Here is a 20,868-nt window from a genome sequence, read left to right as displayed (position 1 = left end):
TAGTGAATGTAAGTTGACATCATAGAAGAGGTTATGCGACGACGTTCAAGATCATCACCGCGAAACCATGAAATGAGAATCGTCAGATGTGTTGTAGATATAACCGCCATCCATTAATTGATCCAATGCATTACTGCGGAGACGAAGGATCAGGAACACGGCCTGCCAAGGATCATGTCAAGGACTGACCTAATATCACCAGCGTCACCACCGACTGCTTTGGCAATGCTGCCTACAAAGGCACCACCGTCATCATCTGGTGCGGCCAATATTTCACGGAGTATCTTTTGTTGTAAAGCAGGGAGTTGAGCATATTCAGGATGGTCGTTACTGTTCGCATTGGAAGTGGAAGCTGAGTATGCGGATATTCCTGGACCTGAGGCAGAAGCACTTGAGTTTCCGACGCGATTAGCTGTTTGAGATTTAGGCTAAGAGGAGGGTGAGATTAGACCAAACCACGTAATCGTAAAGGCAAGCGCACCGGTCCATTTTTATGGGTGAGGTGTACTGTGAAGACTTCATATTCATGAAAATAGATTTCATTCGAGTCTAGGATTGGTCGAAGGTGAACAGCATTGATATATCGTTTTCCTCCAAAGCTCTTCAAAGTACCCATGACACGGGCATATTCATGTACCCTGGAATAGCCGAATGAGAAGTCGAATGAGAAACCTTGAGTTTACGCACTTCACGCCCCATTTATCTTCGTCATCGTTACCACCTTCACTCCATGTACGAGCTTCAATTGAGCCCAGGTGGTCTTCCAGCTTGTACGTAATATGTGAGCTCTGTTTCTTGATCTCGACGACATGTCCAACGACTGTTATCTGATTCGGATGGATATCGTTACTTTGGCGCGACTGCAGTGCAGTATTTGCTCACCTGCCCGAGCTCAACGTTGCCAAGCTTCCAATCTGCGTCGGCATGGGCTTGAGTAGCCTGAAACAATTGAGCGATGAATACAGGCGTCAATGAGTGGGCCATATCTCCTCTCTGCTTTTGCTTCAGCCTGACAATATGAAAGATCATTGGCCCACGGCTCACCCCTCGGACTCCAGAGCTTGGGCTCCCATCAGCGCTACCGCTGAATGGAGAGTTTGTGAAACCTCCTCCGCCGTAATAATCTAGATTAAAGACATAGTTATGGATATGAATTATGGGGTATGCATGTTTGGAAAGAACCTTGGCTCATGCTAATGGTCGTGGATGATGGTTCAGAAAAGCGCGTCTGTAATATAGACGCGCGACGCGTTGTTTTGGATGTGTTTGTTTGCCTTTGACGCCTCGGAGGCTGTGGACTTACCAAAAGTGCCCATATTGATACAACTCCCGAAGAGAGAAATGATATGGAAACATGCTCTATATAAAAAGTAGATCATCGATTGCCACCCATTCCCATTAGCTTGAACATTTCTGACATGTTCGACATTCCTCCGAGACCGCCCAGACCTCCGAGACCTCCAAGACCACTGCCCATTTGCGACATCATTCCTACAGTATCCAGCCAAATTGAGTGGGAGAGCATGACCAGCAAAGGATAGTTGCTCACTTTGCATCTCTTCCATGTCCATTTGATCACCTCCTTGCCCTTGCATCATGGCTCTCATCATTTCCTGCATACCACCACCACTTCGCATCTGACGCTGCATTTGCTGAAGCATGCCTGGCGGTAGTGCTCGCTAGATCGTGCAGAAATTCGAGCTTTTTCAAACAAAGGAAACCGATGACGACGAACCTGCATCGCTTGTATTTGTGCAGGCGTTGGCATACCATTTGCGCCACGACCCTTCCCACCGGCCGCTGCTTGCATCTTCTGCATCGCAGAGAGCCTATTAAAGGATATATATATCCGAATAATTATGAATTGTTCACAAATCACTTACCACCCGTTCTTGCCACCAGCCTGTTTCGCCATATTAGCCATCATGCGATACTGGCACAACAGCTCTTCCACTTCTCGAACACTTGTGCCACTGCCTCTTGCAACTCGCGTCACTCTCCATGTAAGGCCGACGGGCTTTCCGTCGTTACCCATTTCCATGAATGGCGACCCATCGGATTCGAGCTCCATAGCGGTCATGCTATCGGTAATGAATATCATTCTCTTCATCCGCATTGATCCTTCCTCGTCTGAGCCTTGCAACAAATCTTGAGGGAGCCCAGGAATCATAGAAGCAATTTTGCTAATGGGCCCCCTGCACACAAGTTCCAGTTGAGATTAGGCTGCACAGGAAAACAGAGAGCACAGACATATTCATGACATTCTGTATCTGCTCCCTCCAATCTCGTATGCTGAGTTTGCCTTCTTCAAGTTTTTTTGCCATCTCCTTTTGCTTGTCAGGATTTTGGGTGGCGAGATCTTGCATGTGCTCCATTAACCCTTGCACATCACCTAGTCCTAGTAATTTCGAGATGAAAGGCTGAGGAGAAAACCGGTCCAGGTCATGTAAATGTTCCCCGACACCGAGAAATATGATCGGTGTTTTCGTTGCTGCTACCCTATGATTTGTACGAAGGGAGTGTCAATGTCATTGTGATTTGTAGATATAAAAAAAAATAGTTGAGGAATCGACGAACGCTGATATTGCCCCTCCTCCTTTAGCATGACCATCCATTTTCGTGACAATGATGGCACCAAAATCAGCGCTCTCTTTGAATGCCCTACTCTGTGCTTCCGCGGCTTGACCTATACATGACAACAAATTGTCACAGACATGGCCTATCATATCATCAGGATGGGTCGGACACACCGATGCTGGCGTCCAAAATAAGGACAGTCATATTCGGTTGAACGGCTTCCCCAATCTGAATCATTTCATCGAACAATTCTGATTCTTGCTTATGCCGCCCAGAAGTATCGACAATAATCACTTCAAACCTTTCCTTCTTGAACTTTGCCACACCCTGTGCGGCGATAGCGACCGGATCTGTCTCGGTATAGGATCCAAAGTATGCAACCTTAGCTTTCGTAGCGGATTGACGAGTCTGATCGAAAGCCCCAGCCCGGAAGGTGTCCGCGCAAACGATGGCACATTTGAATCCTCTCTTTTGATAATGCACGGCTAGTTTGGTGCATGTAGTCGTTTTGCCGTTTCCCTGCAGTTGTTGCGGTTCTTAATAGAAATACAACCCGGAAGAGTCGTGACGACGTACTTGAAGACCAACAGCCATAATAACATTGCTCTGCCCTTTCTTAGGTTTGTAAGGCTCCACACCGGGGTCTACCAGATGGACTAATTCGTCAAAGACGGCCTGTTTAAATCAGAGTGAGAAGCGATCATCATCCACAAGTTGGTATCGCACTCGTTGTATGAGGTTTTTACGACTCGCATCCTTCGTTTTGTCATTAGAACCTTCCAATGCCGATTTGACTTTCGCTTTGACTTTTTGACGAAGTGATGCCACAAGCTTGACATTAACGTCCGATTCCAACAATGCAGCAGTTATTTCTTTCAATGTAGCGTCCAGCACCTAAACGTGAGAGGTTAGACGTTTTGATGCGCTACTGAAACTTTGCTCGCCTTCTCATCTATGACAGGAGCCCTATTGAGAGATGAAAGGGCCGCATTGAGTTTCCGGCCCAAGTCTGCGAGGACCATCTCGCCCAAAGGTTTTAAGGGAGAAGAAGATTATGCGCGGGAGGATGCAAGTAATGATCTGATGACGCGCGGATCCAGTACTTTACTCCAACCCAACTCGTCACTTGCTCACTCTCCCGACTCAATGGCGAATAGCGATTTTGAAGATGATTTATTCGATGTAATGGAAGACGAGGGCGAAGGCGAAGATGAGCCCGAGCGTGAAATAGAAGAAGAGAACGTCGATTTCGACGTCGTAGCCGAAGACCCGACCGAACCAGACGATGTAATGGGGTTTGCAGTTGTTCTTACTGAAAATCTATTGACATTTCTCAAAGGAAGAACCCTCCGATGACTCTGACGATGGCTCCGATGACGACGATGAAGACGAGGAGGCTGCCACTGAATTATCCGGAGATCCATTGGCAGAAGTTTTAGCTGCTGAGATGGCAAACGCAATTCCGAACAGGTCATCATCAGAACCACAGTCTAGCCATAGTACAAAAGGTGAGAGTTGAAGCGAAATGTTCACGTTCTTCTTCCGACATTGGGTAACTCAAGCACCCTCTCCCGTACCATTGGCTCGCAGGCGCTCGCCGTCCCCTGCGACTATGCGCAGGAATAGCCTTCGTCTTCGTGCAGTACCTCGAACATTCACGATTGAAGCGATTTGTGCTCTCCCCCATCCCGTTTCCACACATGCTCTGGCCGCGTCTCATTGCATGACCCACCTCCTAACGGGATCCGACGATGGTTATATCCGTGACTACGACATCTTTACTGCCCTCAACTCAAAGAACTTTCTAACGGCTCCACAAAGACACCACTCTGGCGTTGTGGAGGGAATAATGAAAGCAGGGCAGATCAGATTTTGGTGGGAGAATCTCTACCCACCCTCTCCCGGTATCGAAGTAGAGCGTACTCTCGCTCCAGTCTACAGCCTGGCTATGCAGTCTGATGCACTCTGGACATTGGCAGGTACAGACGTAAGTTTTTCTGCACTGGAGTCACATATAATGAAGCTTACCACAACTCAGACGGGTCCAATCAATCTGTTTACTGTTCGGCATGAACCTGGTCGAATATGCCACACTCTGATAGGACATCGTGGCCCTGTGTCTTCGATGTCTATGGACCATGATGAGAAGGGTTTCTTTAGTGCTGGTTGGGATGGTGAGGCCTTAGTGAGTATTGCATACCGGCCCGTTACTGTGCGCTGATCTGCCTGGACAGCAATGGGATCTAAATACCGGACAGAATGTCAGGAAATTTACAGCACACGGATCACAACTCACATGTGTTGCTGTCCGACCTACAGATTCTGTATATACTGAGACAGGTTCTCCGATATCAGTTCACCCCGAACCGAACGACTTGGTCGGTGGCAGTATAAACTCAAAGCTGCATCCATTTACAAATCCTACGTCTCAAACGGATATAGATGCCAAGTCCGATGCATCTCATGATTCGCTCTTTGATGGGGACGATGCCGACGAATCCAATCAAGCCACTTCCGGTGCTGCAACAACTTCCAATGCGAAAGTTTCTACTGGCCAGCGCAGTATCGTTCCTGTTCCAAAGGGCGCTCCTCCTCTATTAGACTCGGAACGTTACAAAATTTTCTCCCCCGACATTTTGATGACCGTTGCGATCGACGGCCAGATCATGCTCTGGGACAAGAGGGTTCATTCACCCGGACAAGGGGTTGGACGATTAGGTTTGAGCGACAAGACACCGCCCTGGTGCTTATCTGTACGTAGCTCGAAGCTGTTTTTCTTTTTGTTTTGTTTTCACATTGCTCGTGAATATCAGGCTTGCTGGTCTGTCGATGGATCGCAAATATATGCTGGAAGGCGGAACGGCGCGGTTGAAGTCTACGACATGCGACAGATAGGTCGCACAGGTCCTTTTGGCACTCCACGCCTTTTAAAAACATTGCGTAACCCTCAAAGCTCAGGAGTAGTTTCTTGTGTGGTTGCACTCCCTGATAATAGGCATATTGCATGGTAAGAAAAATTCACTCGACTATGTGCCTGTCCCCTAAACCCCTCGCGATTTCTAGTGCTTCGATAGATAATATAAGGTTGTGGAACGTCGCTGATGCAGTGGAGGCCGATACCTCCGGTCGAACAAGGATACAATTTAAAATCATCCCTGGGCATCACGGGGGATATATCTCACAAATGGGTGAGTTCTGTTCTTACGTATAAATGCAGTCCATCATTAACGGGTCGCAGTGGTCGATCCTGGGGCTAGGTTTCTTGTCAGTTCTAGCAGTAATCGTGGCTGGCATGGTGATTCTACGAAAACAGTGTTTGTGCATGACATAAGACATATCCAATGATGACTACTCAGATGTTTTCATGGTGTCGGAACTATATCCCTCCTTCATTCCTCATTTCTCTTCAGGTGTTATGGTCCAGTTCAGTGATTGACAGAAGGGAGGTTTCGGTATTCTGAATTGGCGATGCTGCTCGCCGTGATAATCACGGCTGACGGAAGGAATGGTACGGTAGCGTCTAATCTTGGAAAAAGTCCCGGTAGTAAATAGGTACGCCGTGTTTCATACATTTACACCAAAGATATTCAATCAAAACAGAAGCATCAACCGGAAACTTCGTGACTGTGTTGTAATCTGACAATTGAAAACCGCCAACTCCTCAGGCTAGCTATGCCATCCTCGTCTCCCCCGACACCTTCATTTGAGCGTTGCACAGATGCCCAGCGGCTCTTCTGCTTCGGAAATCTCGTATGTTGGTGAAGATGATTCAGACTTCTTTCGAAATCTCCATGGCCGAACAATCAATAACATGAATTCGATATATCTACTTCCAGCTGACGAGGACGAGACCAAGGTCGAGGCGTGTCAATGAATTGGTTCAACATCTGCCTAATGACTATCATCACAGCGTTTTGGGCTGCATCAGCGAATGATGCAGTTCGTGTTTGAGGGGAAAAACTACGTCGGTCCTGTGCGGGAAACCTTGCAATTCGGCCAACATAGAAGAAGTCAGTTGACCTTCATTTCACTTTAAAACGTTCGTCTTCCGACACAATTTCAGTTCTAGATTTAGGGACCGGTAGTGGCCTCTGGTGAACCAGATGAAGTACCCTCGTCCTTCTCTATGCTTACAAGATCCGGATGATTAGGGCGGTCAGCATGGCAGATGAATTTCCTCGCGCCGAAGTCATAGGCATTGACTTGGCTCCTCTCCAACCCAGGTATCGAATTCCCTGTCTGAGTTTGTTCTTATCGCAACTTGTTTGTTTGGATTATTGGACAGAAACGTACCGCCGAATTGCACGTACGCCCATTCGCCTCTACGCGGTCATTATTCCCTCACTCGCGCTCCACCTAGATTTGAGTTATTTGACTTGGACCAGGGACCAATACCATACCCGGACGGCTATTTTGACTTTGTCCATGCTCGTTCTATGCATACAGGCGTATGTCGCCTAACCTCCATTCCCTGCATCGTTCTCGGTTGACCTTCGTTATTCACGCAGATCCGCAACTACTCCTCGTTTTTGAAGGAAATTACCCGTATCCTACGTCCTGGCGGCCTCGTGTTGCTCATTGAACCTGACCTGACGCCTTTAGCCGACGGAATACCAATTGCGAACTCACGCTACAACCAGGGAATGTACGATTGGTTTGCATTGTGGGAAACGTATCGGGCATGTCTGGCAAGACAAGGGATCGACGTCAATACTCCAGGAAAGCTGACAGAACTCATTGCCTCGACGGCGAGCTACGATACTATTGTAAAGAAGGATGGGAACATTCCGGTTGGCTTCTGGCCTACAGGTGAGTGATCGGGATTTTTTAATACAAGTGGTGGAAATTGACATCGTACATATCACATGTAGATTCGAACATGCTGACAGTTGGACAACTTCAATGGATGGACTACGAGCTCCTCCTCCCTGCGTTGAAGCCGCTGTTTCTTTCTGTCGGTCTTCCGGAAACACACGTCCGCACGCTGATACGGAATGCTCAACACGACTTATACAACCCGATATCAAATTTGTCTGCTCATCTTCATATCGTCTATGCGACTAAAAGACTTTGACTGCAAGCCACACGCTAATAATTGCCACCAATCAGGATCAGACCACCGTCGTGGTTCCGAGGAGACTCTTCTTCGCTTCACATGGAATACTCTTCTACTAGAAACGTATCATACGGGCTGCTCGAATCTTTCTGCCGCTCAGTTGCTGATTCTTCGATTGGATCTGGAAGTAGGGACCGGACTTCGGGATATTCGAGCTGTCAGGTTGGTGAGTGGGCTGCCCTTCTGTTTATTACCATACGCGTTTAGATTAAAGGGCTTTGTTCAGGCGACACACCATGGCTCAAGTCGCTATGGATATTCGGTTCGGTCGACGTCATGTTGCTGTGTCGTTTATGGATAGCCTGCCTGCTCGAACATGCCTTATGCATCCGACCTGGGCGGAGGGAAGGAGGGAGGAGTTAGAATATTTTGTTGATGTTACGATATACAGTACAAATTATGAGAGTTGTATGATGAGAGAGATTACTCAACCTTATCAAGTACGAGTACGAAGCATCCAAAAGCCACAAAGTGGCTTTGAACTTCATTCAGGAGACAGCCATGAGTAAAGTACGACATATACGCCAGCCGCTGTTACTTTCCCGTTTGCAACAAAAACTGATCGCCAAGTGCGTTTCCCCGCAGGATACCTAGCGTCCCGAGGTTCCGCACCGGACGACCACCTTCGTGCTCCTGTGCCTTCATTACTATTCGATTCCGCTGGTAGCAAAATGACAGGATGCATAGTGGTATTCGCTTCTTCAACGTATCCTTTTTGTGTCAACGGGGATAGCCTAGAGACGAGCCAATGAATTTGATGTTCAGTCGCGCCCGGGGTGTGTACCTTGAAATTAAATGAATAACTTCCGGATATTGATGAACGAAGTCCGACGTGGAGTAAGGTCATTATTGGCACTGTCGTGATCGTGAAGGACTCAGGTAAAACTTTCGAGGTTCAAAGACGCCACGGGCCTCTATTCATTTCGCGTACTTGTCGGGTGTGTGCCGCTGAGAAGTCCCATTGGCTTCCTAGACTGGCTCGAGTCTTCATCGAGCGTCAGCCAGCCGACGACTGAACGTACTGAACAACCACCATCAAGTACAAGTTATGAAAGCGAGGATCCGGCGGTGCTGTTTTCCCACCGGCATCGGATGGATATTTTCAACTGACACCCCGTTCAACCCTGCAAGCTGCAACCCTTCTCGCCAGGTACAGAGAGATACTTACACTCGCTCGTAATATCTCACTGGGGAGGGACAAAAATAATCAGAAAGACCACCCGTTCAAAGACATGTCAATTACAAGCAGTTGTTGCTCCATCTCTTGTCCCTTCAAATACGTATTCACAAAACCCGGACCAACACCCCCAACTCAATCCCAACTGAACGAACAAGAAACGATCACAAGTATCTGAATGGCGATCATAGCGAAAAAGAGGGTCATGGCGCAGATGATCCAACAACATGGGGGAAGAAAGCATCGACGTGTACTGTACAAGGAGAGGAAAGAACAGGCGGTGCGAGCGATCGAGAAGGAAACGAGTGGACGGATTGTTGAAAAGAATCCACAAAACAAAACAGGACGATAGTGAAAGGGACCACCTACTGCGGGCCTTCCTCCTTGCTACCACCAGTGTACTCCTGGAGAACAATGAGAGCTTCCTGAACTTTAGCATTCAATGCTTCTGGGTGTTCAAGGAGATGAAGAAGCTCAGAATTGTCCATCTCGAGAAGCATGCCAGTGATCTTGCCGGCCAACTCGGGTTGAGAACTATCAAATAAAAGTTTCAACGTCCACACAACAATCACAAGTCTATCTGTCCACATACCTAGCAATCTTCATGTAAATGACTTCACCAAGCATCTGCTTCTGTTCCAAAGGGTTGGCGTTTGCCAACACCGAGGGAGAGATGTCAGGGCCAGTTGCTGCAGCCTGAGCAGCAGCTTGAGGGGCCTGAGAGGCGGGAGGATTTCCAGGGTTGCGGCTCGGAGTATTACCCTTGTAACCAGCTGGCTGGATCTGTTGAGGGCCACGACCGCTCTGGGCTGCAGGACCAGTGGGAGGACGGCCCTGTTGCTGACCTTGAGGACCTGGAGCACCTGGAGCACGGGGGGCGCCGTTGGTCGTGGGAGGGCCATTGGCACGGGGCATAGGAGCGTTGGGCATAGTGGGTGAGCCAGGTCCGCGAGGTGCCCCGGGACGAGGTCCACCACGGCCTGGATAGCCTGGCATCCCGTAGCCTTGAGGAGGAGGGGGAGCCTGTCCGTACGGTGCGGGAATTGGCATTCCTCCAACCTGACCGCCGTTTGGGTAGCGAGGTCGAGGAGGCATCATACCCGGTTGACCGTACCCCATCATTCCCCTCTGCGGGAAGCCAGGTCCAGGAGGGTAGAACATTGGGCTATATCCACTGGGCATACCAGCAGCAGCCGCTTGCTGCATTCGGATCTGATTGCGCTGAGCAATCTGGCTCTCAAGTTGCTGCCGTCGCACTTCCCGACGTTGAGCGAGCGAAACGTAGAGAGGCTTGGTTCCAATCATCTTGTTATTCATTTCCGCGACAGCCTTGGTGGCCTCATCTGGAAGGGAGAAACAAACGAATCCGAATCCCTTGGAGGAACCTTTCTCGTCACGCATGACTTTGCAGCTGGTGATAGTCCCGAAGGGCTCGAACTCGGCGCGGAGTTTGTCGTCGTCCATATCATCTTCCAGGTTCTTAATGTACAGGTTAACACCCTGATATTTGCTGAGTTTCTCCATCTTGGCGTGTTCATAAGACTTTCGAAGTTCCTCCTCACGTTCGGCCTTCTTCTGAGCACGAGAGACAAAGACTTTGCGGCCATTGATCTCAGTGTCATGGAGAGATTCGACGGCTTTCTGAGCTTCCTCATGGGTCTCATAGTTGACGAAACCAAAGCCTTTACTCTTGCCTTCCTCGTCGATCTGGACGACAGCAGAGGTGATGTTGCCATACTGTTTAAAGAGCGTCTCGAACTCTTCCTGACTCATCTCAGGGTCAAGATTCTTGATATAGAGGTTCGTATATTGGGCCTTCATCTCGTCCAGCTTAGATTGACGTTCCTATATATGTCAACTTGTAAACAGCCTGTCGTTTGAAATAGAGCTGCCACGAACCTTACGAGAGATGTGGTGGCCAACGTACACCTTCTTGTCATTCAAAAGCATACCGTTCACAGCTTCGATGGCAGTGCTCGCGGCTTCAGCGGTCTCGTAGTGTACAAAACCGTAGCCCTTGGAACGACCTTGTTCATCGGTAGCAACTTTGCAAGACAAGACATTGCCAAAGGCAGCAAATGTATCATGCAAGGCCTGGTCGATAACCGTCAATGACGTTCTTCACAAAAGGACAAGGAAGTATCAAACCTTGTTGTCGATTGCTTCATCCAAGTTCTTGATGAAGATGTTGCCCTGTCCAGTCTTGCGCAGGGCGGGATCTCTCTGAGACCACATGATACGGCTGTAGGCGACTAGTTCACAACTCCGAGAGAGATGACGTTAGAATCAATTACATACCAAGCGCGGCCTTTGATCAAAGAATAGTTGAGCTGCTCAAGGGCACGTTCACCTAGGGGGCAAGTGAGCTGATTGGGTTCCCGAGTGGAACGGCATTCGCATACGTACCATCGTTGGCATTGAGGTAGTTGACATAGGCATAGCCGAGGGAGCGACGTGTTACTGCGTCGCGGCAAACGCGGATACTTTGATAAAGAAGGTATGAATGTTAGTAATGGAGCCAAAGTGGATTCCAACACAAGAGTAGCGCACCTGGCCACAGGCCCAATCATATTAAAAATCTCGAAGAGCATAGCCTCGGAGACGGTTGGGTCGAGTTCTCCGACATAAAGGGACGCACTTGGCGCAGAAGCTAAGGAATTCTGAGGAACATAGGTAGGGGCAGGGGCAGGAGGAATTTGGGGAGCCGGAGCAACTGCAACAGGGGCACCAGAGGCATCTGGAGCAGGCACGGTAGGACCTGTGGCTTCAGCGACGGCAGGAGCAGACATAATAATCGGTTTTGGTTGTATTACAAACAAATGTGGGATTTTTTTTCTTGAGAAAAGGGCGTGGTCGTTACTGCTTTATGAACTTTTCTGCGACTAGATTGAAGAAACCGATAAGTATGAAGCTCCAGAAGAAGAAAAAGATCGATGCGCACACAGGGGAGCAACAAATCAACCGCTTGGTTATAAAAAAAAAAGTTGATTTTTTATAAGATTTTTTGACAGGTTTTGACTGGAATAAGGCAGGAAGAACGATCAGCATAAATTGAGAGCAGAGCAGGGATTATAGAAGAAAGACGAGGGACGAGAATGGGCGCATACCTTTAGATGATGGTGGGTGAAGAAAAGCCTGACCTGTCCTTTTTCAATCACAATCGGCACCAAGTTTCGCACGCATGGGGCAACTGCCTTACTGGGACACAGTAGCACACCTGCCACCTCATGTATTGTCTGAAGTGTAATAAGAAAACAACATAAAGTAATAGAACTCGTCGAATGCATCAAACAATTCAACCCCGCGTGAAGTACGCTCTCGCGCCATGTGCTGCGAACTCGGTTTTAGCCTTGCAGTTCAATAATAAGTAACAGGTCTTCTCAATGTAACGAGAAATTCACCGACCTTTTCCATCGTATGACCAGCAGCGGTATGATGCGCGTAGATCTATGTGGGGATGAGTCGCGGATGAGTCGCGGAGTAGTACCAAGCCAGCTCCTGTGTCTCACCAGCCGGTAGTAAAAAGCATTTCCCAAACCCTGAGCAAGCCATCCGATGGTTGCGATCAAAGCGAGTACGGCGGCGGCCCATTGGTGTCGCGAAAACATCTGAACTGTCTGAATGAGACCGGCCGATCCGGTACTGGAGGTGAGGGGTCAAAAGTACGTGAGCCGACGGATAACGACCCAAGGCAGACGTTGCTACCTTGGAATTCCAATTATCCTAAGGAAAGACGGTAAGGAGACAATATTCAGAGAAACAATTGACAACATACATGTAGATACTGAATAAGAGATGGAAGCCACCGAAGAAGAAATACAGGTCTTTGCAAGGAGATTGAGTACGATGAGACACACGATTAACCAAAAATACTGACAGTAGTACAGGGATTGCTCCTATGCGCCGGAAGGGTAAGTGTCTCAAGCACGAACGCAAGGTGTCGAGAAGCTCTGACCTTCATATAGCCATTGTAAATCGGACTAGAGGAAGGTTGATATGAGCAGAGGGTTAAAAAGGCTGCTGTCAAACTTACCGATACCAGAGGAGGAACGAGGTAGCTGAAATGACGAATAAATAACTAGATAGATGTATTGAGCAGCCACACGGCGTCCGCAGCGAGAGAACGGCGTTACCCTATTGAGGAGCCAACATCTCTTCCGCCATCCGCCGAGCCAGCGACGAGAATGAAGATGCAAGCGATCATATTGATGATAAGGGTTACAAGGAGAACCAGCCATAGCTGATAGAGACGTGTTATGAGAGAACGGGAGGCCTCTGGGATTTCTTCCTTGATATCATGGTAAATAATTGGGAAAACTGGGAAAAATGAGAAGTGTTTTGAGGAGTATGGAGAACGCATACATGGAGGCCAATTCTTTCTTCCGTGTGCCCTAATCTGGTCCGCTCTTTTGTTGAGTTCAGTCTCGCGACGTTCTAAGTCAGCTTCGCGCTGACGAATTTGTTCGAGTCGGGCGTTATGGTCATCCTGAGGGTCGTCAAAGGGATTGGCGTCTAGTGAGTGTGAGGAAGCAAACGGGTTGTCGTTGTCTGTGGAAAATGAGAAATAAGCAAGGGAGAGAAGGGAAGACACGTACAGTTGGACATGATGGGAAAGGTCAAGGCGGCAGTCGGCGCACAGGGGGCTGTGCCAGGACAACGCTTCGGCAAATCCCGAAGCTCTGTATAAATAGAGTAAAAGAGGAGTCAACATGTTCGTTACTGTCCCAGCTTCTTCTCTCGCGGTGAGCTCTGTGCTTCAGTTGTTAATTCTTTTCCCTGATTTTTTTTTTCAGGCCTTGCCTTTCTTTACAACCCCTCACTCTCGCTCAACCAGCGAAAATGGTCGCCTCTCTCTCATTCATCACTCTCGCTCTTTCTGCTCTCTCCCTCGTGTCTGCTCGTGCCATTCCCAGGCAAACTCAATCAGAGGATTGCTCTGAAGGTCATTTAGAGGATCACAACACTTATCGTACACGGTCAGTACTCGTCCTCAGCGTTGTCAGTCACAACTAACGATATTCCCTTAGGTATATCCAGCTTGGTTGTTCCAAGCAGCATGGTACACCGTTTTTTGATCTTTGCTGTCACCCGATGCTTGTGCGTTCTTCGTACCTACACTGTCCCCTTTTTGATTTAGTTGACTCCCTAGGCGACCGAGAACTTGAAGGATAATCGTGACCCTTCGTGCGATCCCGCCAACGCATCGTCATCGTCATCATCCTCATTGGCAACTTCGACCACAACCACAGCCGAGCCAACACAAACCGCTGTGTCCAACCTCGGTGACGATGGCCAGTCCGGGGATTCTTCTAATAAAGATGACCTCGATGACTGCGACGACGACGAGGACAATTCTGATGACGGCGACGATGAGACTTGTGATGACGATGACGAATCACAAGCTCCCACTTCCTCGACCGCTGACGACACTAGCTCGGCTACCGGACAGCAAGCTCCACCGACCTCGACCGCCGAGCAGCAGACAACTTCAACCGTTGACCAGCAAGCTCCCCCTACCTCTACCACTGAACAGCAAGCTCCCCCCACCTCTACCACCGAAGAACAAGCTCCTCCCACTTCCACTGATACTCCCCCGCCTACGACCACGACTACCTCCCAGGAGTCTCAGCCTACTCAATCTCAAGGTAATCAAGGAGATGGCGGCAATAATAACGGCAACAACGGCGGCGGTGACATTCAGTCTGGCGGTTTGTGCGTATATTTCTCGGCCATAAATGACCGCCGCGGCTAAAATAATTTTTTCAAGTGCAACGTGGTTCACACAAGATAATAACCCCGGTGCTTGTGGTACTGTGAGTGTCCCACCTGTTGCCGACATTTACACCTTTTTTTGCTGACATATGCTTTAGGTTCACAGCGACAACGACCTGATTGCTGCCATGAGTACGTCTATCCACATCAAACTTATATGACTTTTGCTAATTCTGGTGACAGGTACTGAGCGTTATGGTGACACCGGTAAAACCTCTGATCTCTGTGGAAAGCAAGTATCGATCACAAATGCTAGCAACGGCAAGGTATGCCATGAATTTGGTATTGTCGCTAAAAATAGATCCTAATCTCGGTGCGCAGTCTGTCGTTGTGACCGTCACCGATGCATGCCCTGGTTGCAAAAACGGAAATTCCATTGATCTCTCCTTAGCGGCCTTTCAAGCGCTCGACGATTTGGGTGTAGGTCTCATCGACAGTAAGCAGTGTTTTTCTCATCTGATTTGATGGCTGACCTGCACCTTCACAGTCAAATGGAATTTCCTCTAAACCCCCTTCCCCTGTTTCGCTTTGATACTCCTTCTCTTGCTCGACGCTTCTTCTTCTTTCAAACTCCAGGGGCTAGTTGAATGGGTTATTTGACGACGCTTACGAAGCTAGAAGAGGACGCGACGATGACATTGATGTGATTACGACCTGGTGTTGACTGTCTTATGTTCGCGTTTCCTGTCGTCCCAGAGCGACCCGTTCCCCGTTCAAACCGTTTTTTTTTTTTTTCAATGCCGGCGTTCGCTGCTTTTCTTTTTACCCTGTTGCTTGCATTTTGAGTTTCTGGGTTCTTATTTTTGGTTATTGCAGTTGTTCGTTTTAGCTTAGCTGCTATTTTGCGTGATAGATAATGGATGAATGGACCGCGTTGCGTACATATCGTTTGGGCATCCATGAGTTCAAACTCCGACATGGGCGGTCCTGATACAGCGGCAAGTTGACTTCAGGGTTTCAAGAACATATAATTACAGGTAACCTTAAATGTTTATGCCAAAATGTCAAAGAAAATAACCTCCGCGGTTGTATCACCCACGTTTTGCACAACTACTTCATTTCCATGTTCCTGCATGATGTAGGCACCATCACCCTCCCTGAGTACCTCCTTATCAGCGACTTTGATACTCCCGCCCTTCGCCTTCCCAGTAGTATACCCACTGGTCATAACGAGGTGCACATACCCCTTCTTTCCTCTCATTTGAACGCTAACCTCCCTTCCTGGAGTCACTAACGAAGCATACATTGTCAACGGACTCTGTACAGGAGCCGGACCATCCCCATCTCTCTGGTCTTTCTGAACACCTGGCGCATCAACAGGTGCAACAACAGCTAGAAACCTGTCCAACTTGTCTTCATCCGGAAAATGCCGAGTAAAGTACTTTGGTATCAGACCAGGAATAGAAGGGTATGACCAGATTTGTAAGAAGTGAACGGGATTTGTAGCGTTCTGAGGCGTCTTTTCGGCATGGGAAATCCCTGTACCAGCAGAGGTGAGTTGTAGGTCGCCTCGTTTGAGGATTTCGATGTTTCCCATCGAGTCTTTACTGTGAGGGGTTCAGCAAGTCAAATGGGGAGGGAAGGGGAGGAGTCGTACTGTTCTAGTTCACCGTCGACAACGTATGAGAAGATTTCAAATTCTCGATGTGAGTGGGTACCGAAACCACCCTTGAAAGAGGTGGTGAGAAATAGACGCGTTGATCGTTTAGATTGAGCTGGCACACCTTGGGCGCAACGCGATCCTCGTTTATGACACGAAGACAACCGTAGGAGTCGTGATTTTTATCTTGATACCTGGCAACACTTTTAGTTAAGAGGACGAGACTCCGGGTGAAACATACGAGGCAAATGAAAACGTATGGAAAGTCTTTAGCCATCCATGATCAGCATGACCCCTCTCCTCGCTTCTCCTTGGTACGATTTGAACCGAGGACATTGTTGACGTTGAAATAAGTCTGCTGAAGATTGGTGCCGATGCTTTAGGAAGCTTCGTGAAAAGTCTGAAGGAAGACAGTTTGAGATCTGAGGTGGGGAAAAGGTAAAAGAGGAGGGTTATATAGACAGGAGCAAGAGCGATGAGAAGTAATAAGCTGGATCTGGTAGGCATAAAACGAAACTCTTATTCATCGTTATTCATCGTTAGATATCGGAGAGGTCGATTCCACATTTGGTACCTTCAGACCCACGTGCATGTGTAAGCAATGGCCTACAATAGCTCAGCGCGATGACCTCATCGCCAAACGCGAGACGCGCTCCAACAAGATGCAGATGCAAGCCACGGCTCGAAAGATTCTCGTGGTTGGCGGCAACGGTTTTATAGGTATGCTCTACGCTTCTCTATCAACGAAATTAATTCTCTCTCTCTCTGTCGCTGTAGGCTCTTCAATATGTCGCGCTGCGTTAGCGAAGGGTATGGAGGTCACCAGCGTAAGGTCTGTCAGCATCTTTTGTAGTTTTTTTTTGCAGTCCTTTTGATTTACGTTCCTTTTCAGTTCTTCTGGACGACCTTACGCGACGCCCAATGGACACTCACCGGCGTGGACATCTAAAGTGTGTGCAGCGATTCTTCTCTGCCAACCTCATTGTGCCAACCTCTTTTTGTTTGCTTGTAGGTAACCTGGCTCAAAGGAAACGCCTTCGATCCCACCACATTCTCACATGTCCTCTCTGAAATGGACGGTGTCGCACACTCAATGGGAACCCTCATTGAAGATAATGGGGTCTACAAGGCCGCATTGAAAGATGGAGACGTGACTAAATTACTCAGCGGTCTCATCGAAAATCTCAATCCGAAAAATCCTCTGAGCAAGAGGAACACAGAGGGTAGCTACGAGAGTCTGAATAGGGATTCTGGTGCGTTTGCTTTTCTGCATTCAATCCTTCAATTCAAAGCTCAGAGTCAACAAGCTTTACGCGTGTGTGAAGCTTTCATTCAGTCCGGAGAGGGCAAGACGTATCTCTCTCCCAGATCTTTTGTATACCTATCCGCAGAAGACATTTCTCGGCCCGTCATTCCATCCAGATACATTGAAACCAAACGTGAGGCAGAGCAGGGTATCGAAGCCCTCGTCTCCGAAAAGCCCCAGATATATCGCGGCGTTTACATCAGACCCAGTGTGTTCAATATCTCTTATTTCTTCTGACGCTGACACTTCGCATCAGGCCTGGTGTATCACGCTCATTATCGACCCCTCTCCACGCCTATAGCCGCTCTACTCGATCTCTCCGCCACCCTTCATGCCAAAGTCCCACGGGGTATTCCAAAACCAGCCGACGTTCTTCGCAGTGTCGGTAATGCCTTGTCCCCGCGTTCCATTCCGCCACAAGGCCATGTCGACGTCGGTCCAGTCCTAGAAAGCGTTGCCAACGTCTTGTCCATCCCACCCATTCATGTTGATCATGTCGGAGACGCCGTCGCTATCGCTTTACAGTCGGATGACGTGAGAGGGGTCGTCGGTGTCCCGAGAATGAGGGAACTCATAGGTTGGCATTCATGATCCGCTAATGAGGAAATCGAGCCTTCAGCGTTGCTTTTGGTGATCCCTAGTAGAGAAAGGTTCAGATAATCAAAGTACAATATACACCTATCACATACATCCAACGGCTTAATCGAGAAAAATTCATGTGAGACCGTCGACGATATTCGGTCTTGTGCGGTTAATTGCACCATTTCAATTTCGAAAATGGTTCCCTCGTCCTACAATGGTGTTCTTAACATGAAGCGTGCATTGAGACGAGACTTGATACCTTGAAAGCGATATTAGTGTCCAACGTCGATGCCACAATATCCAGGGAATGCACATCGAAGCGAACACCGTCAGAACCTGTTATCGGAACGAGGAACCTGATCATAGCTGAGCAGGTCTTGTATCAATTACAAGGAATTTAACCACACCAAGAGGCTCACCTTCGTCGACCGAAAACTTGATGACCGTCTCAAAATCCACTGTTTCGCCTTCGCGAATGAAAAAGCAACGTCCAAGATCTGCCAACAATCGGTGAACGCTAGCTGGATTCGCGTTAGGAAGGAGTGATGGAGATTGGGTGGGAGTGTAGATCTCCTCTGCTTGGGAATGGACGTCGAGTATATGTGATGCATCTAAGCACCAGTACTGTAGACTGTCCAACGTCCCTCCTGAGAGCCGACTAACGGCGGATGGGAGGACCAAGAGAAGAGTCAACCTCGGCGATCCTATGGTTCGTCGTGCGATGCCGAACCAGGTGTTTCCCCTATGAACCCGGCATAATTCATTACTCGACTCTGGTGGGAGCAGATGATGATGATCTGTAAGAGGTCCAATGGATAAAACAGTGAAGGCTGTGTTTCTACTTGCCGGAGAACAGGCAACCAACACACAGCTGGCTCCAAAGGAAAAGATGAGACCTTCAGTTTCTTCTGAAGAACTTCGGGCCAAGTTATTGTACACAAAACATGTATCGTGTATATCGATGACCAACGCCCCAGAACGTGTTGGTAAACCAGACAGTGAGCATCGAATTTCAAAGCGTATCAAAGGTGATGTGGCGAGTACATCAAACTTGTCCTCGTCTCTCGCAAAAGAGGTAGTCTTGTGTAGCGCTGTAAGAATTTCGTCGAGGTAATTCAGGACTTCGTCGTTCAATGCTTGACTCGCATCAATATAAATATGTAGGGGAACTAGATCGATCTGTATAGACGGCGGAGAAAGAGTTAGCTCGAACGCAGGGAGGGTGTCTGGTAAAGAGCCTTGTAACTTCGTCCACCAGGGAGAGGGATCAGGATCGTAAGAGCACAGATCTTCGTTCGTCCAATCATTCACTTCGAATTCCGGGAGAACAAAACTTTTTCGAGGATCAATAGGGGGACGACGGTGGGTGTACACAGGGCTGTATGAGGACGGCAAAGATCGATCAGTGACAACTATCGGGAAAGTCGTCTGCACTTCACCGTCATATTCATCTACCGCGCGAAAGCCAAAAGCTGAGCACTCTCGAACAAAGAGTTCATAGACGGACTCCCTCCCGACGGCCGTATGCTTCATCAATAGAGAATCCAAGCTGATGTGGACATAGCCGTCTAACAAACGTGGTAGAGCAGATGACTCCATGAAGAATCGATCGAAATTCGTTGTATTGAAGGTAGTTGAAGGGCAGAACAAAATAACTACTCCTCGGATATCCAACAAAACTTCGACTTCGATTGGAACTGAAGGAGGGGAAAGGGTAGAACGATCTCGACTGCGGTGGTTCAAGCACCGGTCCAACATCTGTATCAAATGTGCAATGTGCCAGGAATGGACCCTGCAACCGATGCTACCAACGCTCGTGGATATCCGCATCGTGTTACTCGAGTCCTCTGACAACACGATCGTGACAGGATCTCGACCGAAAGAGAGTAGCCTTCCATCGTCTGCAGCTCTACCGATCTTGGAGTGGGTAAGGTCATCGAAATGGACTGTTATTCCGGACAAAGTTACCCTATGATCGCGTCCGTCCTGATGTTCCTTGGTTCGGATTGAGATTGTCGCTATTGAAGCCGTGAAACTGCACTGCCGGGGGAAAACGACAGAGATCGACGTGTCGATGGCGTCAAATCGGATGTCACAGAGGGCAAGTCCCACGAGCTTTGTGAAGGCTGCGACCAAGTGTCCCTCAATATCAACCCCGCTTCCAGGATCTGAGCGGGATGAATATGCACGCTCTGGGGGAGACATCGCGTCGTGAACGAAAGCCGATGCATAGGATTCAACCAGATCAGATAGGGTTGTTCCCAAGGTCGACGATAGTTCATTTGATGGTAAGATATGGAAGGTGAACTTGGCCGAATGTACAGATAGTGAAGGTGCAGGGAAGGCTTTATTTTCCGAAGCTAGATGTAAAGTGGCCGCTTTGACTGATGCTTGCTCCAATATAAAGGGAAGTGAAGGTAGCAGATTGTTCAATGCCTGTAGTGCGGCTCGTTAAGAATCAAGAAGCTAGCGTTAAAATTCTGTACGCACACTATGGTTCAGCTCGATGTCATGAAAGTGAACAACATCCGACTGTATCTGGGCATCCAGCTCATCTTCGTTGAGATGCCCCAAATTCACGAAATTGAAAATGAACCTCCTGCAAGCATATCTGATGAAACGAGTTTTGATATCGAAAGGTAACGAGCAGAGGCGGGTAAAAGAAGTTGAGAAAGAGGTGAACCAAGCGAACCAGGATGACATTCAAAGCAAACGCGAGCACATGTCAGTCACGTGAT

The 20,868-nt window shown here is 48.4% G+C and overlaps 11 protein-coding genes across 12 annotated transcripts; 5 read left to right on the top strand and 6 right to left on the bottom strand.

Moving 5' to 3' along the window:
- Nucleotides 1–54: 54 nt before the first annotated feature.
- On the bottom strand, nt 55–1,192 carry E1B28_008880 (uncharacterized protein; the record flags this gene model as incomplete). The annotated part of the gene is made up of 7 exons (XM_043153715.1): nt 55–133; nt 190–428; nt 482–638; nt 688–827; nt 883–993; nt 1,045–1,124; nt 1,183–1,192. The coding sequence occupies 7 exons, from the start codon at nt 1,190–1,192 to the stop codon at nt 55–57; spliced, it is 816 nt and encodes a 271-aa protein (XP_043009000.1).
- A 183-nt stretch (nt 1,193–1,375) lies between these two features.
- SRP54 (Signal recognition particle) lies at nt 1,376–3,599 on the bottom strand (the record flags this gene model as incomplete). Its single annotated transcript, XM_043153714.1, has 10 exons — nt 1,376–1,491; nt 1,550–1,679; nt 1,736–1,829; nt 1,884–2,195; nt 2,251–2,499; nt 2,578–2,686; nt 2,751–3,096; nt 3,154–3,252; nt 3,304–3,471; nt 3,522–3,599. 10 exons carry the CDS (start codon nt 3,597–3,599, stop codon nt 1,376–1,378), a joined length of 1,701 nt encoding a protein of 566 aa, XP_043008999.1.
- A 124-nt stretch (nt 3,600–3,723) lies between these two features.
- Nucleotides 3,724–5,922, top strand: E1B28_008878 (uncharacterized protein; the record flags this gene model as incomplete). Its single annotated transcript, XM_043153713.1, has 8 exons — nt 3,724–3,864; nt 3,917–4,085; nt 4,140–4,564; nt 4,616–4,762; nt 4,812–5,330; nt 5,391–5,584; nt 5,641–5,765; nt 5,816–5,922. 8 exons carry the CDS (start codon nt 3,724–3,726, stop codon nt 5,920–5,922), a joined length of 1,827 nt encoding a protein of 608 aa, XP_043008998.1.
- A 373-nt stretch (nt 5,923–6,295) lies between these two features.
- Nucleotides 6,296–6,675, top strand: E1B28_008877 (uncharacterized protein; the record flags this gene model as incomplete). The annotated part of the gene is made up of 3 exons (XM_043153712.1): nt 6,296–6,433; nt 6,488–6,587; nt 6,641–6,675. 3 exons carry the CDS (start codon nt 6,296–6,298, stop codon nt 6,673–6,675), a joined length of 273 nt encoding a protein of 90 aa, XP_043008997.1.
- Nucleotides 6,676–6,738: 63 nt separating this feature from the next.
- E1B28_008876 (uncharacterized protein) lies at nt 6,739–7,651 on the top strand (the record flags this gene model as incomplete). Its single annotated transcript, XM_043153711.1, has 5 exons — nt 6,739–6,800; nt 6,863–6,883; nt 6,938–7,025; nt 7,086–7,386; nt 7,449–7,651. The coding sequence occupies 5 exons, from the start codon at nt 6,739–6,741 to the stop codon at nt 7,649–7,651; spliced, it is 675 nt and encodes a 224-aa protein (XP_043008996.1).
- A 1,584-nt stretch (nt 7,652–9,235) lies between these two features.
- Nucleotides 9,236–11,659, bottom strand: E1B28_008875 (uncharacterized protein; the record flags this gene model as incomplete). Its single annotated transcript, XM_043153710.1, has 7 exons — nt 9,236–9,404; nt 9,463–10,715; nt 10,770–10,964; nt 11,019–11,112; nt 11,169–11,220; nt 11,277–11,353; nt 11,421–11,659. 7 exons carry the CDS (start codon nt 11,657–11,659, stop codon nt 9,236–9,238), a joined length of 2,079 nt encoding a protein of 692 aa, XP_043008995.1.
- A 506-nt stretch (nt 11,660–12,165) lies between these two features.
- E1B28_008874 (uncharacterized protein) lies at nt 12,166–13,475 on the bottom strand (the record flags this gene model as incomplete). Its single annotated transcript, XM_043153709.1, has 11 exons — nt 12,166–12,219; nt 12,276–12,317; nt 12,380–12,512; nt 12,576–12,593; nt 12,646–12,694; nt 12,748–12,766; nt 12,826–12,850; nt 12,904–12,948; nt 13,004–13,187; nt 13,233–13,418; nt 13,466–13,475. 11 exons carry the CDS (start codon nt 13,473–13,475, stop codon nt 12,166–12,168), a joined length of 765 nt encoding a protein of 254 aa, XP_043008994.1.
- A 120-nt stretch (nt 13,476–13,595) lies between these two features.
- Nucleotides 13,596–15,552, top strand: E1B28_008873 (uncharacterized protein). The gene is made up of 9 exons (XM_043153708.1): nt 13,596–13,612; nt 13,664–13,846; nt 13,898–13,967; nt 14,020–14,582; nt 14,638–14,683; nt 14,741–14,774; nt 14,826–14,908; nt 14,964–15,078; nt 15,130–15,552. The coding sequence occupies exons 2-9, from the start codon at nt 13,710–13,712 to the stop codon at nt 15,147–15,149; spliced, it is 1,068 nt and encodes a 355-aa protein (XP_043008993.1). The 5' UTR covers nt 13,596–13,612; nt 13,664–13,709; the 3' UTR covers nt 15,150–15,552.
- Nucleotides 15,553–15,633: 81 nt separating this feature from the next.
- Nucleotides 15,634–16,753, bottom strand: E1B28_008872 (uncharacterized protein; the record flags this gene model as incomplete). 2 transcript variants are annotated; one of them, XM_043153706.1, is made up of 4 exons in its annotated part: nt 16,484–16,753; nt 16,367–16,436; nt 16,240–16,310; nt 15,634–16,189 (listed from the first exon to the last, which is right to left on the bottom strand). In XM_043153706.1, exons 1-4 carry the CDS (start codon nt 16,747–16,749, stop codon nt 15,634–15,636), a joined length of 963 nt encoding a protein of 320 aa, XP_043008991.1. In that variant the 5' UTR covers nt 16,750–16,753. The 2 variants fall into 2 exon arrangements, with proteins under 2 accessions (XP_043008991.1, XP_043008992.1); XM_043153707.1 differs by having other exon boundaries at nt 16,367–16,753.
- A 79-nt stretch (nt 16,754–16,832) lies between these two features.
- Nucleotides 16,833–18,139, top strand: E1B28_008871 (uncharacterized protein; the record flags this gene model as incomplete). The annotated part of the gene is made up of 6 exons (XM_043153705.1): nt 16,833–16,962; nt 17,020–17,074; nt 17,135–17,192; nt 17,255–17,495; nt 17,550–17,756; nt 17,805–18,139. The coding sequence occupies 6 exons, from the start codon at nt 16,833–16,835 to the stop codon at nt 18,137–18,139; spliced, it is 1,026 nt and encodes a 341-aa protein (XP_043008990.1).
- Nucleotides 18,010–20,845, bottom strand: E1B28_008870 (uncharacterized protein). Its single transcript, XM_043153704.1, has 5 exons — nt 20,621–20,845; nt 18,550–20,566; nt 18,390–18,496; nt 18,238–18,339; nt 18,010–18,185 (listed from the first exon to the last, which is right to left on the bottom strand). The coding sequence occupies exons 1-5, from the start codon at nt 20,831–20,833 to the stop codon at nt 18,144–18,146; spliced, it is 2,481 nt and encodes an 826-aa protein (XP_043008989.1). The 5' UTR covers nt 20,834–20,845; the 3' UTR covers nt 18,010–18,143.
- Between the last annotated feature and the right edge of the window lie 23 nt (nt 20,846–20,868).

This window comes from Marasmius oreades, chromosome 5 (assembly GCF_018924745.1).
Source record: "Marasmius oreades isolate 03SP1 chromosome 5, whole genome shotgun sequence".
Lineage (NCBI taxonomy): Eukaryota > Fungi > Basidiomycota > Agaricomycetes > Agaricales > Marasmiaceae > Marasmius > Marasmius oreades.
This window is presented reverse-complemented; position numbering and strand designations above follow the sequence as displayed.